We start from the raw sequence: 25,182 nt of genomic DNA on the forward strand, positions 1-25,182 counted from the left end.
CGGGCCATTATTTAAAAAAAGCAGCACTAACTAACTTTCAATGTATAAAATGTGAAAATGCACCCTTCCTTAGTCTTAGAGTGGCGTGTCAATGCTCCAACTGTGTTCATAAATGTACTTGACAGACAGCCAATAAGCATCGGCATAGTAGGCAAAAGTCGTGACGTCGCCTCGACCTAATGTCTGCAAATCAGCAGCGGACAGCGTGCTGGACGAAACCAATCAGCGCGTTCCAACGAGCAGATCCTCAGCCAATCGCGGGCCTCCACGACGGGGAAGAAGTAACGGCTTATATATGGAGAGAGCACAGTTCATTCAACATCATTAAACCGAAGCAAGAAAACCGACTGAAAAAGAGAGAAACACTTTGCTGTAAGGGTAGTTCCAGTTTAGGCAACGTCAAGGCCGTTAACGTATTGACAATACTGCGATTAAGGTAAGCTATGTATAAACATTGTTGTAAATATGATAATGCGATAACGTAATATTTGTATTTTCTACAACGTTGGACCTCATTTTGGTTTCATTATGATGAAGCCAGCTAGCTAAGCCAACGTTTGACGATGGTGATATAATTTACCATAGCTTTTAAAATCAGATGGGCAGTCACTTTGATTGTACATTTTGTTGTTGTTGCAAAAACCGTACTTTTAAGTGCTCATTATGGCAAAGTACTTCCCCTCGCATGTCGTTAAGCTAGCTAACGTTACCCGGCGGATGGAAAAAAAAAAAAAATCTAGCCACTGGTGTTAACATTCGGAAGAGGCCACGGTGCTCCTCCCGTTGTACCAATATTCTCTGAACGTTATACGTTTGACATTTTTCGTTGTTTTCTTGCTAAAGGCCACGCTTCTCATCAATCATGGGTCTGAATTCCAGTAAATGACATCCAGCACTATCATTAGCTGGTAGCAAACTGAACGTGGGAGGCTGAGCCACGTTTTTATTTTATTTTTTTAAACATTGTATTTCCTTCTCAGATTTATTTACAGATCTGAGTTCAAACTAGCAACGATGAAGCTGTTGTGGGTTGTAATGCTGGTGGCTGGCAGCGTGTTTGCCGATGACGACGACAAGAGGGAGAGTGTGGGGACTGTGGTTGGAATCGACCTGGGGACCACCTACTCATGGTAAGAAAATAAAAAATTATAAATAAAACTACCTGGCTTGATTGTTTTTAAACAATGATTTGATGCAACTTTGAAAATTCACATCAGAAATGGTTGCCTTTTGAGTAATTTCTAATATGTTTTCCTGTAGTGTCGGAGTGTTCAAGAATGGCCGTGTGGAGATTATCGCCAATGACCAGGGCAACCGTATCACTCCATCATATGTGGCCTTCACCAGCGAGGGGGAGCGTCTGATTGGTGATGCTGCCAAGAACCAGCTGACCTCTAACCCCGAGAACACAGTTTTTGATGCCAAGAGATTGATTGGGCGCTCTTGGGGTGACTCCTCTGTGCAGCAGGACCTCAAGTACTTTCCCTTTAAGGTAAGTACTACTCTTGACAGTTGGAAGTAAGTTATAGTTGATGGGGTCTGAAGGTCTTTGATTTATGATTGAGCGACACACTTTAGTAGATTAATCCTTATCCATGCTCCTCTGCAGGTTACTGAGAAGAAGACAAAGCCTCATATTCAGGTTGACATTGGTGGTGGCTCGATGAAGACCTTTGCTCCGGAGGAGATCTCTGCAATGGTGCTGACTAAGATGAAGGAGACTGCTGAGGCTTATCTGGGCAAGAAGGTACACAAAACAGGAAAGAATATACATCAAGGATATACCACTCCTACATAAACAATGTGTAATGGTATGTCATTTTCTCATATCTTCCTCAGGTCACACATGCTGTGGTCACTGTCCCTGCCTACTTCAATGATGCCCAGCGCCAGGCCACTAAGGATGCTGGAACCATTGCTGGTCTGAATGTTATGAGAATCATCAATGAGCCGTAAGTGTCTTAATAAAAATGATTTTATTCCTCCGTTATAGTTTCAAAATTGTGAATTTCCCTCCCTTTGACTATAATAATCTCATAATTTTATTCTTTAGAACTGCTGCTGCCATTGCTTATGGTCTGGACAAGAAAGATGGCGAGAAGAACATTCTAGTGTTCGATCTGGGTGGTGGCACCTTCGATGTCTCCCTTCTGACCATTGACAATGGTGTGTTTGAAGTGGTGGCCACCAACGGTGACACTCATCTGGGAGGTGAAGACTTCGACCAGCGCGTCATGGAGCACTTCATCAAACTGTACAAGAAGAAGACTGGCAAAGATGTGCGCAAAGACAACCGTGCCGTGCAGAAGCTGCGTCGTGAGGTTGAGAAGGCGAAGAGGGGGCTGTCTGCTCAGCACCAGGCCCGCATTGAGATTGAGTCCTTCTTTGAGGGAGAAGACTTCTCTGAGACCCTGACCCGTGCCAAGTTTGAAGAGCTCAACATGGTAAGTTACCAAACCCATCAGTTTAGTTGTGTAAAAACAATGACTCAAGCACAACACTTTATTTTTTATAAAACATGGTTTGACTAGCCTTTTAACCTTGTCTTTTACCTTGCCAGGACCTGTTCCGTTCCACCATGAAGCCTGTACAGAAGGTGCTGGAGGACTCTGACCTGAAGAAGTCTGACATTGATGAGATTGTCCTGGTTGGAGGCTCCACCCGTATCCCCAAAATCCAGCAGCTGGTGAAGGAGTTCTTCAATGGCAAAGAGCCCTCTAGGGGCATCAACCCTGATGAGGCTGTGGCATATGGAGCTGCTGTGCAGGCTGGAGTGCTTTCTGGAGAAGAGGACACTGGTAAGTCATCTTCCGTATACACCGTAGTACCTGTTTGACCGACTTGCAAAACTTGATCTTGTTTACTAAACGCACACACTTTTCTCTCTTGTAGGTGATCTGGTTCTACTGGATGTGTGCCCCCTGACCCTTGGTATTGAGACTGTTGGAGGGGTAATGACGAAGCTAATCCCCAGGAACACTGTGGTGCCCACAAAGAAATCCCAGATCTTCTCTACAGCTTCTGATAACCAGCCTACTGTCACCATTAAGGTTTATGAAGGTAAGAGTTGGACAGAGTAAACTTGCCAAACGTGAATTGGAAATCTGGTTATGAACATTTATCATTGACATTTCCCTTGTATGCAATATTACACTGTCTTAATAATTGGTTTTCTCTCTTATAGGTGAGCGTCCTCTGACAAAAGACAACCATCTGCTGGGCACATTCGACCTGACTGGCATCCCTCCTGCTCCTCGTGGTGTACCACAGATTGAGGTCACCTTTGAGATTGATGTCAACGGTATTCTGCGTGTCACTGCTGAGGACAAAGGCACAGGCAACAAGAATAAGATCACAATCACAAACGACCAGAACCGTCTGACACCTGAGGATATCGAGCGCATGGTGAACGACGCGGAGCGCTTTGCTGACGAAGACAAGAAGCTAAAGGAGAGGATCGACGCCCGCAACGAGTTGGAGAGCTATGCCTACTCTCTGAAGAACCAGATTGGCGACAAGGAGAAGCTAGGGGGCAAGCTGTCAGATGATGATAAGGAAACCATTGAGAAGGCAGTGGAAGAGAAGATTGAGTGGATGGAGTCACACCAGGAAGCTGAGCTGGAAGACTTCCAGGCCAAGAAGAAGGAGCTAGAGGAGGTGGTTCAACCCATTATCAGCAAGCTTTATGGTAGTGCGGGCGGACCCCCACCCGAGGGCGCTGACAGTGAGCAAGAGGAGAAGGATGAGTTGTAGGCAGGTTTAAAGTCAACTCTTCTGTCACCCCTTGCCTCTCTGGTAGGTGCCTCTAGATGTATATATTGGACTGATGGGACTCAAATAGTGAGAGGAATGGTTGGGAAGGGGTGGCGATAACAAGCAACCATACCGAATCTTCTGAAAGACTTTAAAATAAGTTTCAGGTTGTGAGGTGTTTTCTTCGCTGGAAGGTGGAGATATTCGTCAGCCCAGATATGAGGCTTTCTGCTGCTGTTCTCAGGCAGTCCTGATTGGGTTCTTTACTGGGGGAGGGACTTAGTGGGGGGTGGGGTGGGGTGGGCAGGTCTTTTGTTTGTGGGTCCATTGAGTGGGGTGTCAGTGTGATCAAGAGCTCGTTATGTTCACAGGCACTGCTAAAAAGTTATTTATTGAATCTGGTCATTGTACTTCTGGAAAGACATTGAAATAAATGTTTGATACAAAATGTTTCTCGATTGGTCTCTTGTTCAACATTTGGCATAGTCCACCAAATGTTTGTCACTGAGTACTATGTCCAACACTTACACATATTGAACAATGGCTCAAATGGTGCACCTTTCAGCCTTTTCTGACCACACCCACATTGTTTCAGAACTGCAGTAAATTTGCTAAACAATATTCATTTCAGTACTGACAGTACTTCACTTTAAAAAAAAAAAGAAAATTGACCTTAACAGTTTGAGTTTCCAATAAAACAATATTTAGCAATTACTAAGTACTTCAAACACTTTATTACAAATTGGGTAAATTAATATTACAGTATCATGTCACCACAGTCACAATACAGTCATTATGAATGACCCCTTGGGTGTCCATTCCTCCAAATGCAAAGGCAAGATTTATTGTCTCTGATGGTGCTGGGCTGTTGGCTTCCTCCTTTTCGCCATTCCCCTCACCACACACCTTCCAGGGCAATAAACACATGGAGTGGTCTAAGCGGTTGGGTGGCATATCCCCTTCGAACTTCACCAGGACCCATCTACTTTTGTCTGCAAACAGGAGGTTTAACATTGAAGTATGTACAAGCTCAAATTAAGGTTTCCATGAAGAACTGCCCCGTAGCATTCATAGATGTAGTTATAAACAGTGTGCATGAATTACAAATAATTTTAAGAGCTTCTGAAAAACGTACTTGTGTCAAATCTGTACATGGAGTTGCCAGCTCCATCTGCAGTCATCCCCCCAAAAATGTAGATGTTCTTGCCCAGCACCACAGCTGAGTGGGCTGCTACTCCTGGTGGGATGTCTCCTTTGGCCTGCACTTTCTCCCACTCTGTGCTCCCTTTAAACAGACATGGTTTTATTTTCTTAAATAAACCAAAACAACAAACTACATTTTCATTCTGTATGATAATCTGAGGTAAATACAGCTGGGAATTAGATAAATTTACACTTATGGTTCATGAAAGTTCAGGCTTACTTGTGTCAAGAGAGTACATATCATTGTAGAATTTGTCTCCAGCCATGCCTCCGTGAATGTAGATCTTTGAACCCACTGCTACAACAATGTGGCCATGTCTGGCTGGCAGGTTTCTGCCTTGTGTTTCTGGTTGAGACCAGGTGGAAGACACTGGGAACACCAAAAAGATAAAATCCATCACATACTTGAGGCAGAATAAGATAGTCACACCTTCAGTGGGTGGATTATGTATTAATTTACGGCAGCTATTCCATGTCCAATGCGATTAAATGACTTGCACACAGTGAAACTATCACAGATACAGTACATCTATATATAATATGGAGTCAGGTAGCATCAGTAAAGCTTACATTCACTACTTTCTTTCCAAAGGAATCTCATCTATGGATCTGTTCATTGGGTAAGGATTCAAGTTGATTCAGTTTGACTTGTCATTGCAGGAAAAGCACAGATGTGACTAATAACATTAATGAGGCTCTGTTACATTCAAGTGTCCCAGTCAGCATCCACAAAAACAGGGCTCTGGAAATGGCACACCTAAATGAACTGCAGCCATTAATTCATGTTATCAGTTACACATGTGCTTTTCCTGATGTGACACATCAAAATATCTACTGTCAAAAAGCCCGTTATAATTTCTCTTGTCCATAATTGTTTTAAAGGGTAAGAAAAATTATTTTTCATATACAATTATTTTGGTATTAATTTTCACCAAAACACAAAATGCTCATATTGCCATGATTGCAACCACAAATAGCTCAAATATTTTCCACAAATATAATCACAATTACAAACTGGATGCTATCAGTGTAGCCTTGTACACCCACTCAGGTGTTTAATTATTCTTCTTAATTAGAATTTTGCTCAGGCTGAAGTTGAGAGCAGTTATGCAGGGAATTACGGAAGGTCACCAAAAGTTATTTACTAATAAAAATGTTAAATGTGCAAGTTGGCCTGCCATACCGGGTGCAACAAAACTAAGAAGGCAGCCTAAAAGGCTATGGGGCAAAATATATTAGTGTTGGTGGTGATATAAGATACTTTGTAGAAAGAGTTACTGGGTGCTGGAGATACAAATTTTAAGCAGGTATTCAATTAAACACAAACCTGTATCGAAGACATGGAGTTTGGGGTCTGAGACAGGTGCAGCTCCTGCTTCCCCACCAGAACAGACATATAGTTTGTCCCCTATGCAGGCTGAGTTGGTGTGGTATGTCCTTGGACCGGGGGGTTTGCCATTCACCACTACATTCTTCCAGCGAGACCCACTCTCTGGACACATGTAAAGAGTGAATCATACTCAGTCTTCAGAAATCGTCACATAATATACAATCAATCTGTCTGTCACAACAACATTGGTTACAACACAGTGGAAAAACCAAGTGGCATTGTTACCTCAATAGATTACATCTACACCTAACGTGAAATGGAGAGTCTACAACATTGCAGATGATTTCATACAGTAGATCAGCAACTCGTCTTTGAGTGAAGCCGTCTTAATTAGCAAAATCATCAGAGTGCTATGCTACTAATGAAGATTACACATTACTAGGTGAATTTAACCGTACCTGTTAGCTGTATATTTTGGATACAATTGCGATTGCCGCTCTGCTGTGCACCTCCAAACACCCAGAGGCTCTGAGGGCAGCTCTCTGGCACAAAGCTGCAGTGTTCATACCGTGGCTCCATACCCTCCCAGTCTGGGATGTCCCATTCATGATTATCTGGTGGAGTCAGGAAGGACAAAAATGCAATGAAAGCCCTATGATATGAATGTGAAGGGAACGCGCTAATAACCCTGCCGTTGACATAACAAATTATGAATGTGTTTTACCAATATGGTGCTGTGACAAGTGATGCCCTGTTATTAACTTTAGCTTATGTTACCTTTATTATCATCGGTGATGGGAGCTTTATCCATAATGGTTAAAAATATACCGTTATTAACTAATTCTGCACCATAATAAACATTTTCACAACCATCTCTCCCTACACTTTCTGAAAATTTCACATTTCAGTGGTGATTGTTTGTGATTTCACGACAATTCGATTTTACACTGACCTACCTAGGTCAAATTTGTTGTGAGTCTTACTTGTTATGTTTGTAACAAGTCTTCAAACAGCTGATGGTATCCACAAAAGTCCAAATGTGGGTGAAATTTCCCTACAGCCAAAGCAATGCAAACATGTCATATATGCACATGTCATATATCTGCCTGGACAGGTTCTTTGCTTGCATTTTATTTACCTAGATTTATGATATGCGAATGTAAGAAACTGCCGCTGGGGTTGGCTCCCCCAACAATAACTATTCTTCCTTTTCCTCCATCTCCAGATGGAATGAACGTGCAGGTGTGACCCACGCTAACTCCTGGAGCACCGCCCCTGGGTATCAAAGAATACCTGTTGACAACAAAACAATTTCAGCAAGATACAAAGTTAGCTCATTAACGTACATCAAGTGCAATTTAAATAATCTGAAATAACTTACCATATTCCTTCTTTGGGTTTATCTAGAGGTTCAAGTACTGGGAGAAACTCCATGGCTGTCAAAGACATATGAGTGAACCTAGTGTTATTGTTTTTTAGTTTTTTTTATACTAACAGATCAATCAGTTTTCAGTGGTGATCCGATGCGGAAAAAAATAGCTGATACACTAGCTAAGCTTGTCAACATTATTTCAGATTTCACCCCTTATGATAACTTAGCTTATCCACAGAAGCCATTAGCTAGCTACATGGAATCTAGCTACAGTCTAAGCTTTAGAGTTCCTCTTTTAAACGATTGGTGACGGGTGGCTTGTAAAACACAGTTGTAATATTATCTGTGAAATAATATAACGTTAGCTTAATTTAGCGACAATGTCACTGTTGGGGAACACACTCAGCACCATCAAGACGCTACGTTACATGCTAACGTTAACTCAAAGATCATGTGAAGAACTTCCTCCCCACTGACCTGTTCTGTTTCCGGGTGGAAAGAGGAGAGAACTATCGGTGTTATTTAACTGAAGTCGGTATCCTTTGGCACCACTTTCTAACGTCCATACAGTGACAGTGGTTATTACTGCTACGTGAGACTGTAAAGATAGCTTAACTAGCTAGCTAATACATTGTTGTTGACACCATCCATAGCTAAGCATAGACAGTATGTCCATAAGACGTCTTTACGTTAAAACATACGTACGTAAATGTTACGTTGGCAACGTAGACCGGCTTTGGTTTATACAAGTTCCAAACGTAGCTAGTTGCCATGGTTGCCTAAAGCGCATGTGCACTATCTTGTCCATCCCACTGCTGAATGTAGCAACGAGCTACCACAAAGTTCATATTTTTTAATCATGTATAAAACATTAATGTGAATTCCTTGCACGGGTTAGCATAGAAGTCTTTGCCAGTTTACACTCTAAAAAAAGTGTCTTCAGTTCCCGTTTGACCTAAAACCTCCTTTTTCCCCTCTTCAAGTAAAAAGGTAGGCTATATGCGCGCCACTCGTGTTTGCATCATATACATAATGGTATGCATTGATAATTTGAGTCACAGAGATTTACTTCACTTACATGGCAAGTCAACGTTTAAAAAGCCCAGCAGAACAATTGACAAGAAATTATGACTGTTTTGAAGATGTTTTCAGGATACCAATAACTCTTGGCTGGAACAAAAATAACCTATTCCCCTGGCTGCACAGTAAATATTTGACTAAATTAACGTTAGTTCAGCCAAACAAAGATGGCAGCTTATATAGTGACATTTCTCCGTAAATTGAAAGGTGTGGTTGTAACCTATCCTAAATAATCTACTTCCAAACTATTCCATTAGTTTATAATTCAAAATAACATTTAGTAAAGCATTGTATTGTTTTTGTTTCAAACGTGGAAAATGTTGGCCACCAGGTTAAGATGAGATCATATCAAACTATTTATGCCGAGGAAAATTGTTGTGCAGCAATTGCAATACAAAGTAGGAAGAGTGCATCAACTTGGGAAACAAGTTTAGAAAATGTCTTTACTGTGCTCAAGAGTCTATGAAGCATCTGAAACTGCCTTTAAAACTGAGATTTTTGTTTGTTTTGTTTTGCAGGTGCTTTATTTATTTTTATTTTTTACATGTTTGCAGGCTTGGTTTGTGAAAGTCCAAGAGTCACAGCTTGGGAAATAAGGTAAAAATCTTCTTTATTGTGCAGTAGCACATACTTTTTCATATTTGTCCACCCAAATGAACAATATCCATTATGATACAACCATGCACTTGGGCCTCCAATATCACCTAATTGTTCAGTCAGACAAACTGAAACATATAATTTAACATTAAAAAGTTTTCTTCTTTTTATTTATTTTTTTATTAGATAGTTAATTTTACATGAGTGTATGTTTATTGTATCCCTCCCTTTTAGAGTAGTTTAAGAGTAAAACATACCTCCCTGGATCTCTACTCCCATCTTTATTAGTGTGTGTAGCGTATGTGTAGGATGTAGTATTGTTTGCAGTAGGCTACTGTACTGTAATTCTGCATGTTGTGATCTACAGCATGTGGCTAAGGTACTTTATTTGCACATGCCAAACCAATAATAGAGATAACAGGGTTCACACAGTCCTCTTTGTGGGATTATGTGTTGGTTATAGTGCAGATCGATGTCTAAGTCTCAGTCTCTTTGAATGAAAATGTAATAGTTTCCGACTGATTTTCCCATCCCTCACATTACCAGTAAAATTTGAAACAATATTTAAGATGAAGTGCCTGAGCCCACATCAGCTTTTGAGTACATGTATGCACTTAAAAAATGCATTTCATATCATTTCCAGTAGGTTGTGCCATTGTCTTTTTGTTAAAACTTCAAATGATGTACTAAAGGTAGCTTGGACTGCCTGAGTGAGTGTTTATGATATTAAACACTGTATGTTTCGGTATGCTATTTCTGGTGTATTTGTGTCTTAATGTAATAAATTGACATGTGGACAAAGGATTAAATATTTTATAAATTTACTGAACAGTATTAAAAATGATGTCATCAGAACAACATGCAACACAAATGCATGTTGTACATATATTTATTTAGGAAATAATAGTTTTAAGTGTGAGGAGCTGCTTTTAAATACAAAAGGTATTTTCTAAAATGTATTTCATTTGCATTCAATGAGTTTCTTTCAATTACTGCATACCTTTTTTTAAATATTGCGGCAGGAAAAGAGAGCAACGTGTGAGATGATGTACCCAGAATCAGATACAATAAATGGAACAGGGAACGAGATTTAATCTCTAATTGGAATATACATTGACAAAGTCACTACTGATATTAATGCAGAGTCAGCAGTGTTGCAGATACAGTGGGAGCAGAGTGAACAAATCTGGATCAGTTAAGTCTTCTGTAGACACGGCCTCCTTAACAAATGAATGAGCAAAGTAATGAATGAATTAGTTACTTTCTGACTCTGTGGGATGTTTCATATCTAAAAGTAGCAAAACACAAACATCTTTCAGGGTGATTTGTACTCTACTTTTTGTACTGACTGCAACAATAATCATCTTTACTTGTGTAAGATGTGTGCCAAATAAGGCGTGTTATTCTGCACTTTTAGGTTAGTGCAGCTTTAAAGAATAAAACACAGTTAAAAAATCTGTTAGCCTCTGGATTAAAAAATGAAGCCCATAGTTCAGATGCTGGCATTTCCAACTTTCAGAGAACAAGTTAGACTGCCACATTGCTTGTGACCTGGAGCAAAGTCTGCATTACCATACTGAATATTTAGTAGCTCACACTGACACATCAAATGAAAAGGACAGGAACACTAAGAAAGCAACAAGTTATATGCCCAAAAGCAAGCTGAGGTTTTGCTATATAAAAGCCTTATAAAAGCAATACGTCATTCTAAAATGAATAATAGATTCATGGAGTTGCTTGGATTAAGAGATTGCACATTCAGAAAACAAGATAGGGTTCAAGACAGATCACAGAGCACTGCTCAAGATTGTTTATATGTTGATGAGCTGATGTCAACAATAACTAGGCTATCTTTTTTTTCTTTTTGGGGAGCATCTCTTGAATAACAGGAATTCACAAATGAGAAGTCAATTTCTTTCTTTTTTCTTGGTAGTGCTACAACTAATGGTTATTTTAATTATTGATGATGTTTTTGATGAATAATTAAGTCTATAAAATATCCAAAATAAGGAAAAGTGCCTGTTAAGCCCAAGGTGATGCCCTCAGATTGCTTGTTTTGTCCGATCGACAGTCCAAACCCTACAGACCTTTAATTTACAGTAACATTAAACAGGAAAAAACAGCAAATCCTAACATTTAGGAATTGGGAAGTGGTGAATGTTTGGCATTTTTGTGTGTTAACTGACTTCAACAGTGAATCGATTATCAAAATGTGTTTGTTGACCAACTAGTTGATTAATTAAAACGTTTGAGCTGCAAAAACTTTCTTCACAGCACTTACCAAATATTTACTCACTTGCTTTAGTTGAATCTCCTTTTCATCCCTTAATGTCTTGTCAATATGTATTTCAAAGTCTGTTTAATCTGTAACTTCATTGCTTTTATGTTTTAGTTAGTTAATCTATAATTAAGCATTTGTTCTGCATCTAGTCTGCCAGTGCCCCACATCCTGATCTGTTTTATTGTTTACTACTTAAATAATGTGTCACTCACTTAATTGAGCAGCCATGCAGTCCAGTCTGCTACCACCAGCTGCTCCGCTGTCCCCTGTGGCAATCTGGACATCTCTGCACACAGCCTTCTCTCTTCTCCTTCCACAATTCACCCCCCCCAGTCAAAACTGCACAGTCATCCCCAATCTTCGCGCAAATTGAAAACTCCTCTCTTCGAGGAACATGTCCCAGTCTCTTCTATTTATCTCTACTATCTTAATTAAGTCTCACTCACCTCTACCTTCCTCTTTCAGTTACACCTGATATTGCCCCTTTGTCACACTTCTCTACCTTGCACACACTACTGTATGTCTTTACCTTGCACTTACCTTTCAGGCCTGAACCTATTAGGGCCTTAGGGCTATTTGCTATATATATATATATATATATATATATATATCTTCTTTTGCTTGTGATATCGGCCATGCAGGGGCTAAAACTGCTTGTGGTAGGCAAATGCGCCAAATCTGTCCAATATTTGGCCCCTTGTGAACGTTATGTGTTTATAGTTCATAATCCTAACTTTTACTTGATTTTTAATAAATCAACTGTAGATAACAATATAAACACAAGGCTCCTGTAAATCCCAATAAATATGACATTAAACATTAACATTAACATTAAATAATCAGTGCCCCCACATGTGCCTCATTTTGCACCAGGCTGTTTGAAATGTACAAGATAAATAACACAGATCGTGTGTCGATAACCTAATCATGTAAATCTCAAGTCTTGTAGTGCAACACACTACATATTTGCATATATGAGTAATTCTTTTGCCAAATGAGTGTTAACATAAGCCGCTGTAACTCTTTTAGTCCAAACTTACTAAAAATGACATCTGCCCTCAGATCCTTAAATTAACAGTTTTATAAATCTAAGAAAAAACAAAAAACATATACAGTAGGTGGGTGTTTCCACTGTGCTTGTAAAACTTCATCCCCCGCCAAATGAAAAACACTAAATTAACTCTTCTCTAATATGCTATGCTTTATTATCACGCTGAGTGAAGGCAAGATAGTGGAAAACATTGGGGATTATAGAATAGTATATTGAAAAGGAGCTGTGCAAAATATGACCAATTGGACAGACTTTGCATTGTGTAGTATTTCTTTCTAGAGAAAAAGTGTGTGTATTTTGTACCTCTCTGGGGGACTGACGTATGAGAGTCCAGATCTGTCCCCTAAGACAGACCATGCCATGCCATGCCACAGTGGCATTATCTGCCCAGTTTCCCCTTCAGGGAAGCAGAGTATAAGTTTCAGTGAACTCCTTTGTTTTCCTTTCACTGCAACTGATAAGGACCAAATGAATCAGGGGATTTTTGTGGAGAGACAGAATGAGAGGAAAAAGGAAAAGAATTATGACTTTTCCAAGTCCTGAGGAGGGGACAAGAGGCAGGAGAAAGAGATAATTGTAGACATATTTTTTTGTCGTCTTAAAATAGGTTCTCAGAATGCATGCTATTGTTGTGAGAGTGTTGTGTGTTTGGACTGTGGTAAGCGGTAAGCAATTCAACAAGCAGATTCTTTTCATTTCCTTTAGCAAAAGCTGGATTTGGATGCATTCTTGGTGGGTGGGCAGTTTGATAATCAGGATTAGCAGAGAAGTTCATCTCTGGGTTACTGGTACACTGCCACTGGGCAAGATGTCAAAATAATGTGCTGTAGCTATTGCTGTTGTGTCACATTTCACCCAGAGGTGTGTTAAATCATGCTGTGAAGTAAGCTGGATTATTGCCACACAACCACAACACTGGCTTAGTTCAATATATTAGTTCACGGAACACTGATGATTTAATCTGTGTATTAAAAACATGTTTTGTTTAGTCTGTTACAGTATCATCTTTGTTGTTTGTTCTGGAGGCAGCTGTAAAATGCTTTTGTTCATGGTTTTGGTTCCTTGTTGTCTTAAATTAATGTGGCATATTACCGTATGATTTCAGAAAGTAATACATATTTTAACTAAAGTTGTTTTTTTTGTACAAGGAATAGTGTAGAACATTAGATTACTTTTTATTTTTACATTTGTTTTTTTCTGTTGTTGAAGATGTGATATGGATATAGAGAGCTAGCCATCCCACTTCATTTGTGATTTAGTGGATGAGTTGTTAAGTGATTTCTTTTCTCAATTATTTAAGAGATGAAATTAGTATATAGAGAAATCACATGTATTCGACAGGCTTTGAATTGGTGTTGTTTGTTGTGTGTCTTAGTGCTTGTGTCATGTATTGAGTCTTATTGTGAGTATGACTGTTAATGGTAATGCTTTAATGGTCTTTAAAACAAATGGTGATATTCTTTATTTTCTCTTTGGAAACTGAGCAGACATTGTTAAGTTAACCTTGGGCTCTCACATGTTATTACTCTTGTCTGTGTACATTTGTCAGAGGACTGCAAATCCATCTGACAGCTGCCAAGTGCAGTTGTAAACAGTACAGTGAATGTCGCCCATATTGTCTTTGGTCGGCTCCAAATGGTCCAAAACCAACCAGCCCATAGAAAACTAGGAAACTACTGTATTATAATACAAAAACACTCTTTTCTGTAACAATATCTTTTTTACCTCAACTTCAAAGCTGTCTGTCACCGGTAGGTGGCTCATTAGAAACAATAAACAACAGGTAGATTATACAGAATTCAGTATAACAAATATTCAGATGAACCATGCAAAACAGACTTTAATCAGTTTGAGTACACTTTTTGATGCTACATGGATAGAAAACCATAACAAAACTAATAATGTTGCTATTACAGTATGGACAGTGGACACACACACACACACACACACACACACACACACAAACAAGCATCAAGTTCCGTTTCTTCTCTTCTCTGTAGTTGCTGCAACCATCTGGTCTACAGTGGCAGCTAGCATGCTCCCTCCAAGATGACCTGTCTCAGAGTCTATCTGCAGAAGACCTCTGCCAGCTTACCTGAGACATCGTCCTTCCTCCTTAGGACCCATGGTGAGGTTCATTCCTTTTTCCTTTTTAATTGACAATAGTATGTGATAGTTAAGAGGTTTTTGGCATGCATCCATAACAGCATCAACCCAAAAAAATACAAAGAAGTGTCTGTTTGTCTTGCTCTATAATAGTGTCAGTAAAGGAATGTGTCCAAGTTATATAAAGGATTGTGTCACATAGGTCTGCCAGCACAGACACCGGATCCTGCAGCGTGTCTAACGTGAGAGGCATATTACTCGCAGCAGCATGTGGGCTCAGATGTAGCAACAAGTCCTTTGGTCTGGTAATGAGGCTGCCCCTCCTGATGTGGTGACACCATGAATCATTTATGGAGTGTGTTAGCCAGACTGGAGGAGGTTGAAACCTACACTGTTTACTGTAAGACTAAAGCCTCATCCATTATCCAGTATTTACCTGTCCACACATATAAATATGGATAAGGTATTGCAGGGGTGTGGTTACAGCTGTGGAGGTGTTTTTTGTATTTTATGCCTGCGATGCAAGTGTGGGTGTATCAGGAAGAGGTATGGGGGGAGGATTAATTTCCTTTGTTGTAAAACTAAAAAGAAATCTATATTTTACTGTGAAATTGCTATGTAGTTACTGTACAGACAATGATTGCTTCAATGTGCAAGAGAGCCACTGATATTTCAAATGAATAGAAGATAATAGGTTATGTCTATATTTAGTTCATTAAAGGAGATGCACCCTCGAGCTGGGCTTGCCTTTTTCAAGCACTGGCCCAGAGAAGGGACCCTTATATCAGCAGAGCATTGTGCTTCAGTGTTTATGTACCATCAGTAGCTTTCTCCCTCACCTCAAGTTCTTGTTACTAAGTTCTCCCATCTTGTTTCTGTTGATAACTTTAGCGTCATAATTGCGTGGCCTCTCAATATATCTATCTATATCTATTACTTTGTGAAAATATAAAACAGGGGTTTATGGAGGTACCCAGTGTAGCCCAAGACATCTTGGGAGTTTTTTTTAATGCATTTGTGCACCCAGATTTGACCCATATAATATATAATATATAACACATTTGTTTTGACACCCTCATTCTCGCTGATATTGGCAGCACAGCCGTATTCCTGATCGCCGCAGTCTTTAAAAGAAAGATCACAAGCTTTCCTCTGTGGTCCATTTTAACAAGCCTCGCTCGGCATGCCTGACAATTGGCATTGTATCTAAAACAATAAAGTTAATGCTTTGTTTTCTGATATGTGGCGTCATGTTATACACAATCTTCCCGATAAGGGATTACTCACCCTTTCAGAACTGGGTCAAACTTTGCCATGAGATTGACCAGAATGCTTCTATTGTTTGGTAGAGTGTGTCTGCTGTCACCCTTAGGGAAATATTTTTCACTGCCAAAGAGTGAATTACAGTCACCAACCTGGTCAGGACCTAATGTTTTTTCCCCTTGGGCATTTGTATTTTATATACAGTATAGTTTTCCATAACCTGCGGTTTCTTTACATAATATGGTATCTATAGTGTTGCCAATTGTTCAAGTATTTGACTGCAACTTTTCATTATTTCCTTCACTGATCATTTTATACTTTTTACAATGTTGCATCAGAAGACTTTACTGATGTACTGTAAATTTGCAGGTTAGTCCTAGTCTAGTCACAACTATTCTGTAACACAAACAACAAACCAATCAACAACACAGGCATCTAAACAACTTTACTTTTGCTGCTTAATAGTAACAGAAAATGGCCCAGTTTGCTGCTAGGAAATTTAAAGTAACTTGACTTAGATAAGGCATTGGAGAATAGATAGAGCATACTGAGAGCATAAAGAGGGTTTGTCAGACTAAAAGATAAAGTGTGCTTTAAAGGGATATTAATCAAAGACCAGCCTCATTTAGAGAATTACTGTACTTTATTCTTACTCTTCTATTGGGTCAGTATTTATAAAGAATAATAATGAATGTCCAACCCAGAAAACAAATAGACACTGTCATTTTTTTAAATTAAGGGTTTTAGAGTCTCCCAGATGGAAGTTTGTGCTTTTTTTTCGCATGCTTATTATTTGTCAGAGATGGATGTTTTTTAGACTATCGCAAGAAAAGTGGTTTTGTCATTCTCAGTACCTCTCTTCTCTTCCTTTGTATAAGCAAATTTTTGTGTCTCTCTTACCACTATATTTTTCTACAAGTTTCCCATTCCCAAGTTTTCTCAAACTATTCTACTTGTTACCTTCCCCTTAATTAACCCTTCAATTATTGTTTATATATATAAGCATTTCACCAACAAAAAACATTGTGTCAGTGTTTAGTGTCTTTTGTTATCACCTTATTTGTATTTTCATTTCATATTTTTTATTGTGCATGGAGCAGTTATCTATTTTTCCATCCTCAGAATGGATAAGCCTGCCAATGATTGTGTGTAATGGATTGAAGTTCCTTGTCGGCATGATTAAAGTGCACTGAGCATTTCAGATTGTGAAATATTAAACACAGGCCAAGGCCTTTTATGAAATGTGCTGTCTTCCAGATACTGAATCCCCCCAGATCTTTCTCTTGAAAACCATCAAACAATGCTCTACTGTTCTGTCTGTCAAGGCATATTGGCATCTGTCCCCCTCTATGGATTCAATGGACACAATAAATGTGAGCTACTCCTCCGATTAGGTAATGCAGCAAGAGCTCCTGCTCACTGGTTTTGGCAGCTTTCGGAGGAAGGTACGTTTTTTTAAAAGTTACATAACGTTAAAAAGAAATTCTCGGAGGAAGCGAAAGGACACCTTGTATGTCTCTCATCTAATCTGCTCTTTGTTCCGCCTCCGATCAAATGGGATGAATTGGCGCTCACCCCAGATGAAAACTTTGAATCCTAAACACAGCAGTTTCCCAACTTTTTTTTAAAAATCGCTCCAGCTCACAGAAAATGTTACAGAACATGGATTAACTCTAGTCTCTTTTCTTGCTCCTTTCTGCTGATAATGGCTGCTTTAGCTGTCACATAAAGACCAACAGTGTCCCCTGGCTTGGCCTTATTGGATGCTGGTGGGGGCACACAGGTTTTCAAATGTAAATGTGACAAAGCAGCAAAGCCTATTAAAGCAGAGAGAGAGAGAGAGAGAGAGAGAGAGAGAGAGAGAGAGAGAGAGAGAGAGAGAGAGAGAGAGAGAGAGAGAGAGAGAGGCACTGGATAACGGAGAGCCACATAGATGCACATAGATCTTTGGTAATTTAATTGAAAATGTATTTTGTTATTACATTCTGTACTTTGAGAAAAATATGCAAGGACACCTTAAGAAAGAAGAGGACATGGCCTGTGTGTCCTCTTCTTTCGTTACGGCCCTGGGTTGTTATCACCATCATGACTAAAGGCTCAGAGGTGCATGGCAGCGTAGCATTGTCTTGAGTGACAGCATCACTGGCAGGGCCCCTGTTGCAATAACAAAGTAGGGCATTTCAAACATTTTGTTGTCTGACAGAATATGGCAAACTGGATGCTACTGTTTTTTTTTTTTATGGACATGGCAAACCACAGATGTTAAAGTTTTACCTTGATATCTGACACAAGGCTGGATGAGATTTTTGATTTCCCGTTGGCAGTGCAAGGGGAGCAACAACATATAGTATGTATGTAGTTTGTCTTTGCTGGTCTGTGTGCTTTGGTGGGTTTCAAGTTTGCATTCCAAAAATCACATTATTCAGTACCTTGGTCACAGGTTGGGAATGTTATCTACAAAATTCATGGTAGATAAGTGCTGACTTGGCCGTACTCATGTTATGTTAGTTATGTCCTGTTAGTGGACAGGCAACAGCACTCTGTGCCTAATTGAGCTGGCACATGAACAAGGGCAGGCTCAGCAGGGGAGTGACCCACTGTCAATATCAATGTTAGGTGTCTTGCATCTTTTTAGTGGCTCTAGGCTTTTTCGTGTCTCTTTTCTTCAGTCTCTTTTTCCATATCTTAGTGATTAAATATGTCGTACATTATTTTGCCAGTAACAAATGTCTTTTCTTTTTAAATTTCTCACAATTTATGAAAGGTGTAGCAGGAAGTCTGTTAGGTGAGAGGGGATTTAATGACAGTTGGTTTTACTATTAATGAAATGAAGTCTGACGTTAATAGACTTATTTGAGGAACAAGATCCAAAATGAAATAGAAAAGGAAAGTTGCTCATGCAGACAAAGAAGGAACAACAAAATATGACTCACCTGTTCATCACAAATCATCCTGGGAAATAGCTAGATACAAACAACACTGAGGAAAGGAAATCAAAAAAGTATGACACTACTTGGTGTTGAAGTTTGAGGACATGTTGAACATGGATATTAGCTTTATTGATTCACAACATCAATTAAACATAAGATGTCTGTGCTGTTTTAAAACGATACCCATATATAAAGAATTAGTGGTGTTTTTTTTACCAACTCAGAAACCATTCACAGCTTTGTCCCAAACTGGAGACCAATTATGTTTGTAAATGAATAGTGGGGGCCAGTGACTGTCTTTATTAGTATAAAAGGAAGTAGAGCAAATAATTAAAGTTACACAAGGATTCAAGTAGAGTTATCTTTTAATTTGCAGCTTTGTGAATAGCTAGGTCTTTACAGTGCTGTAACTCTACATTAAATGCAAACACCAGAAAATAGTCTTATTGTCCTTTGTAGTGAGAGTCATATTTTCTTAAGCACAATAGTTGAGTTTATCCTTTTTTATTTTCTAGTTTTCTGTCTATCAGTAGAACCTGTTCTGCCTCTCCTAAGCGCTAATACATTTATTTTTGAGGGACTCATTATGTTTTACTGCTGCTATAAAACATCTCATTCCAGACCTTTTATTATGCTGCATTTTTTTTATTATAGACACTCTCTCTCTCTCTCTCTCTCTCTCTCTCTCTCTCTCTCTCTCTCTCCCTCTCTCTCTCTCTCTATATATATCTGTAAAAGTTGTAAGGCTGGCATCTCCCTAACACCAAGCTGGACAAGCCAGGCATTTTAAATTCACTCCTGCTCTAAATTATGCCATGCTTATCAACTCATCTGCTTCATGGCTCAGGATGACATCTCTTCAGTGCATTTCTGAAGATTGGCAGCAGCATATCCAAGTCAAATCAATATCATTCATATAGCCCAAAATCACAAATTTACCTTAGATGGCAAACTCAGCCATCAAGATTTGTAGAACTCTAGGAGCATTTATTATTTTATTAACATTTTTTTGTGGCAGCTGAACTTTTGTCCTTGATGGAAATGTCTCTGATTAGAGTAGATTGAGTAGTCATGCATACATCCTAGTGATTAAGAGGTAGAGCATTTCAGAGCACTGTGCACAGTAGCCATATACGTGTACTGTAAGTGTGCTGCAGTGTCTTTGCATGTGTGTTTGTGTGTCGTGGGTGCGTTTTTAGTTGCGCATGTATAGACCTACAGTGCTGTCTCGTCTGCCATGCCCTATTAATTCACTCCTACATTCACTGGCTGTAACCTCTGTTTTCAAAATGTCGCTGTTCCACTCTTACAGGCCATCTGCTTTCTAAACAGAGAGCAGTCTTCCCGTTTGTGCCTCCTCATTCTTCACTCCTTCCTCCTCTGTCTTTGGAAACCTTTACATGTTTATCGTCAATTGTTAACACACCAAATGACTGATATTTACCTGTGGTAATTCTGTTTTTCTTTCTTTTTGTGAGCTGACGCTAATGTATTTATCCAATGGAGCAATGTATTGACTGTGCGTTCTATGTGTGTCACCTGCAGTCTTTTAAGAATGAAGGAAAACCCCATTATAGGATCAATACAACTACAATACAGCTCCTACTGCCTGTTTACTGCAAACATGAATACCTTTTACCCATTTAAACAACATTGTAAGCATGTTGTGTCCACTTAAACAAGATGAATTTCCCAGCAGTGCACAACAGGAAGGCGGAAAGGATCTTACTTAATTTGACCCTACAATTTGGTCTTGTCATCAAGCACTATGCACCTTGTTTTGCATCCTGGGCTTTTGAGCCATGTAATACAAAAAATGGTTCAGATTTTGTTTTTCCTTTGAAAGAAATATTCTCTACTTTACTTACTTATTGTTAGTGGTGCTGATGTGAAAATGAACAGCTAGTTCCAAAATGCAAAACCAGAAAAAGCAGGAATACTAATTTATATGACACTTTGTCAGTCTACCACCTCAAGGTGTTTAATTACATTGTTTACCAATGGTCAGATCAACTTTTACTGATCTATCTTCTGCACAAAATACACCACACTGTACTTTATGTTAGAATTGTATGTTATTTTTTTTATTATTTACTTGTATTGTCTTTATAGCTGTCCTGAAACTGTTCTGTCAGTATGCATTTATAATTATCAATTTTGGTTTGGCTTATAACTGCAGTGAAAAACAGATTGTGTTTTTGAGACTGCTTCATAACTACCTTCAGGTTCAGCATACCAGGAAGATATTTCAAACAGTGTTTTCACTTTGTTCTTCTACCTCAGCCAGCAGCACAAAACCATGCCAAGTTCAGTGTGGGAACGACAAACATCCCTTGTACCCAAGCTCTGAAGTGCCAGCAGCGTTATCACACAACGAGGCTCCCACATTTTAGCTTTAGACTGTGCTCTTATGAGCAGGATTAATTTAGAATACCACAAAGCCAATGTTAGCAGTGGCCATGTCAACATGGCTAAAAAGTCTTTTAGAGCCTTTAGCAGTGCTAGGAGACTTACAAGAAAGGAGAGAAAGAGATATATGGGCAGACAAAGTGTGAGTGAGAGAGAGCAAAAGTGACAGATGATAGACAGTGGACACACACACACACACACACACACACACACACACACACACACACACACACACACACACACACACACACACACACACACACACACACACACACACACATATATATTTACACACCTTAACCCCAAAAACATGTAAGTTAAACCAAAAGCAAATAGTTAAACTTATGGTGTCGGGCTCTTTGGTCCTCAAATGGGAGATGACACACACACACACACACACACACACACACACACACACACACACACACACACACACACACACACACACACACACACACACACACACACACACACACACACACACACACACACACACACACATGCACTCACACACTAGAGGCTATATGACCTTTCTGGTTTGCACGTGCGTTGCACTTTCAGAGCTGTTAGCTCTTGTTTACTCTGCTGCCAGTTCTCTAAGTTCAACATCGTGTAAGGATCCACATAGTATTTTATTGTTTTGATTTTTGAAAATGAAATGAAATGTAGTCATTGTGATGATAATCTGAAAGCTAATTTTACATTAATGCCAGAACTATGCCCTTTTATCAAATCTGATAAAAGAATAAACATTTTGGTAGATTATTTGGTTTCTTGTTGAGAGTTGGATAAGAAGATCTCTCCATATCTGTCAAATAATATTCTACAGCCAGGAGATAGTTATCTTAGATTAGCATAACGACTGGAAACGGGCTCAATCCGATAGCCTGGCTGGTTTTACAGGTGCAAAGACTACCTGGACTTGTGTCGTCACTGTGACGTTGCCAGGCAACCAGCAGAGACTTCCGAAGTCACTGCAGCCAAGAAATAGCCAATCACAAAACCCCCAATTAAATCTGTCTTTGTGCTAAACTGAGCTAATCCTTTCCAAAACTTGAACCATTCTTTAATGTAAACCATTACATTCAACAATGATACCTATCACCCTGTAATAAGCTTCCTTCTCTCGTTTTCAATAGGTCAGCTGAAGCTGTCAATCATCCAGGAGCAAGAAGTTCTTGTTGTTAGCGGTAAGTTCATACAGAGAGACACTTCTTTGGAGGGATTCTTTGTAACCTCTTAACTTTAATGAAAGTGCTATACAGTGTGTGCCTGCTTGAGGCTGGTGATCTATTGAAAAGTATATGGCAAGGCAACTTTATTTGTATAGAGCATATGATTTGCAACATATGAAGTAGTCACGACAGACAGCCGACCATTAATGAGAAAAGGCGTAGGTAGGTCTGAAGGGAGCTGGGCACATTAATCCAACAAAAGTTGTTGTTTGTTTTGGTCTCCCAGCAACCAAAACCATGCACGCTCCTACTTTTGTTTGTGATTCTCCGTCTCTTCTCTCAAGTCTTTTGTGCCCCTGTCATTTCTCTGAGTAAATGGCCATTTTCTCATCAGATGCCAAACTTGATCTTTTTTCTCAGTATTGTTTCTTGTCGACTTTTGCATGACATATTTGATGAAATATCTTAATGTTCAATTTTCTTTCACTCCAATTTACAGCAGAATATTAAAAAAACACCTCTCGTCTTGTCCTAAAATTTACTGTTGAGTTTGAAAACTCAGATAATTTGTGGGTCCAGTTTTGTTTCATTATTGATGACATTTTGACCCAGCACCTGAAAACGAGATGTCATTTACATAATGTGATTACAAAGTCATCATTTATTCAGTTCTGTTTGTATGTGATTACAGTTTTGGAGGCTAGGGCCGTGGTGGAAGAGTGCCATGGGCCAGTTGATTCTTATGTTAAGGTATGTACCACTGTACAGAATTATACAAAAAAAAACTTGAAACTGTGACACAAAGGCGGAGACTAGATTGTGTTTACTTTTGTTTTGCTGTCCTTCAGATTGGCATGTTTCCAGACAGTGATCCAAGCGACAGACAGAAGACTCAGATGGTTCCTCACTGTAGGAACCCCATCTTCTTACAAACCTTCTACTTGTAAGCATTCAGTCAATTTCTACAATCATTACATTTCCCAGAAGTGTTGCACACCATTTCAAGATTTGTTAAAAATTAATATATTTTGGTATACCCTTGGTGTGAGGCAGTTTTGCTTAATTCAGATTGTATATACATGTATCCTCCAGAAGTCCACCTGCAATTTATGCAAGAAAGATGAATGTGATAAATATGTAAACACGTCTAGCTCTGCATTATACATACACAGCTTTAGGCTTCTCAGTTGAGGGCTTTTCAAGTCTTGTTGATGCCAAACAAATGTTTGTGCAAAGATTAACTTGTTAGTTAGTCACAAATATACTCTTAAAAATTAAAATTTATTTTCTTTCCTTTGTTTTCAGTGTTGTCAGTGAGGGGGACCTTAATAAGAGACTGCTCTTCACAATGTGGAACTCTGACTCCACAACAAGGTACCTGCTGGGAATGTTGATGATGCTGTTGGTGATGATGATAATTGATAGCGAAGAAAATTGTTTTGGGAGTTATCAAATGTTTGCTTTCAAGAAGCTGTAACATGCCAAAGCCTTCTACTGGCGAAGTAAAACACCATTGTATTATTGATGGCGCTGCATGCTTCTGTGTGTTCGGCTCTGTTTGTGTGTGTTTCTTTGTATGGCTGTTTTTGAATCTGGCAGAGTCAATGTGTTACTCTCGCCTCCCTGCCTCACCAGACTTGCGCTGAAACAGGGTCATTGCTGGGGATGTAGGACATATGGTCGAATGAGTCACAACATTCTTGTGCAGTGTTGTATTGAAAGGACAGATGCAAAGCATCGCTATGTGCTAGAAATACTGAAGCACACTACTTTTGACATGTTTTATATAGTTTAAGGCTCTTTGCTTTAAATTATTCTTGCGGTTTTCAGTTGAATTAAAACAAAATATCACATACTACACATATTGGAAAGGATGTACACAGATGTACTGTATACAGGAAAAGCCTTACATAAGTGGTTGAATTAAGATCGTGGAATGCTTATAAAGATAAAGACCTTTTTTGCACAGTTTCTGGGACACAGATTAAGAGCGATTTACTCATCTTTGGTAAGCAATTAAGCCTCATTCACACCAAATGTCCCTTGGTATTAATTGGGAAAAGCCAGTAGGAAAAATACTTACAATAGTAATACACATTTGATAAAGCAATATGTTTACAAGATACAGTACATGCCTGTATATGTTTGTTTGAATATTAGTTTGGTCCCTTATTGTACTGATAAGATTCCAATTGTAGCTTCTGCAAGAACTTGATTTATTTAAAGCAGTAGGCACTCTGTCCTTTTGGCAATAGGTATAAATTAACTACAAGATTAAAGAGGTAGACTCTAACCTGCTCCCATTTTCTTTGTGTACTTGGCTCAGAACGGAGGTTATGGTGTATGTATATAGATGTATTTTGCAGGCTTTGTTCACTTACTTTAAATACACAATGAGCCATTTCACATATAACCATGGATTAGGGCTGTGCAATTAATCAGAATGTTAATCGTGATTACGATTTCAGCTCCTAATAATCACAAAAACAGAGTAATCGAGAAAAAACATTACTTTGCACATTACGTTTTGCAAGTAAAGTCTTATTTTGTCTTGTGTTCTGATGAAAATTTCACAAACATTTCACAGTTCTAGGTGTTTTCACTGTTGATTTGTTTAATTTTTTCTCTGTTT

At 39.1% G+C, this 25,182-nt stretch overlaps 3 protein-coding genes across 6 annotated transcripts in view; 2 read left to right on the top strand and 1 right to left on the bottom strand.

The window, feature by feature from the left end:
• The first annotated feature begins 168 nt into the window (after nt 1-168).
• hspa5 (heat shock protein 5) lies at nt 169-4,203 on the top strand. Its single transcript, XM_039779990.1, has 9 exons — nt 169-436; nt 981-1,130; nt 1,261-1,492; nt 1,610-1,747; nt 1,840-1,952; nt 2,054-2,444; nt 2,561-2,798; nt 2,893-3,060; nt 3,185-4,203. Exons 1-9 carry the CDS (start codon nt 180-182, stop codon nt 3,751-3,753), a joined length of 2,256 nt encoding a protein of 751 aa, XP_039635924.1. The 5' UTR covers nt 169-179; the 3' UTR covers nt 3,754-4,203.
• A 258-nt stretch (nt 4,204-4,461) lies between these two features.
• On the bottom strand, nt 4,462-8,859 carry rabepk (Rab9 effector protein with kelch motifs). 3 transcript variants are annotated; one of them, XM_039779993.1, is made up of 8 exons: nt 8,737-8,859; nt 7,668-7,722; nt 7,425-7,579; nt 6,745-6,900; nt 6,284-6,448; nt 5,177-5,326; nt 4,889-5,038; nt 4,462-4,745 (listed from the first exon to the last, which is right to left on the bottom strand). In XM_039779993.1, exons 2-8 carry the CDS (start codon nt 7,718-7,720, stop codon nt 4,519-4,521), a joined length of 1,056 nt encoding a protein of 351 aa, XP_039635927.1. In that variant the 5' UTR covers nt 7,721-7,722; nt 8,737-8,859; the 3' UTR covers nt 4,462-4,518. The 3 variants fall into 3 exon arrangements, with proteins under 3 accessions (XP_039635927.1, XP_039635926.1, XP_039635925.1); XM_039779992.1 differs by lacking the exon at nt 8,737-8,859 and adding an exon at nt 8,136-8,371; XM_039779991.1 differs by lacking the exon at nt 8,737-8,859 and having other exon boundaries at nt 7,668-8,124.
• Nucleotides 8,860-14,680: 5,821 nt separating this feature from the next.
• The window catches only part of rgs3a (regulator of G protein signaling 3a), a 148,115-nt gene continuing 137,613 nt past the window's right edge, over nt 14,681-25,182 (top strand). Inside the window, exons 1-5 of one of the 2 annotated variants that reach the window (XM_039779981.1) lie at nt 14,681-14,795; nt 22,515-22,565; nt 23,242-23,300; nt 23,399-23,493; nt 23,856-23,924. In XM_039779981.1, the coding sequence (XP_039635915.1) occupies nt 14,717-14,795; nt 22,515-22,565; nt 23,242-23,300; nt 23,399-23,493; nt 23,856-23,924 (353 nt within the window). In that variant the 5' untranslated portion in view covers nt 14,681-14,716. The remainder of the gene's footprint in view (nt 14,796-22,514; nt 22,566-23,241; nt 23,301-23,398; nt 23,494-23,855; nt 23,925-25,182) is intronic. The other variant, XM_039779982.1, reaches the window with a different exon arrangement.

The sequence above is a fragment of the Perca fluviatilis genome, chromosome 17, assembly GCF_010015445.1.
Source record: "Perca fluviatilis chromosome 17, GENO_Pfluv_1.0, whole genome shotgun sequence".
NCBI classification, from domain to species: Eukaryota; Metazoa; Chordata; class Actinopteri; order Perciformes; family Percidae; genus Perca; species Perca fluviatilis.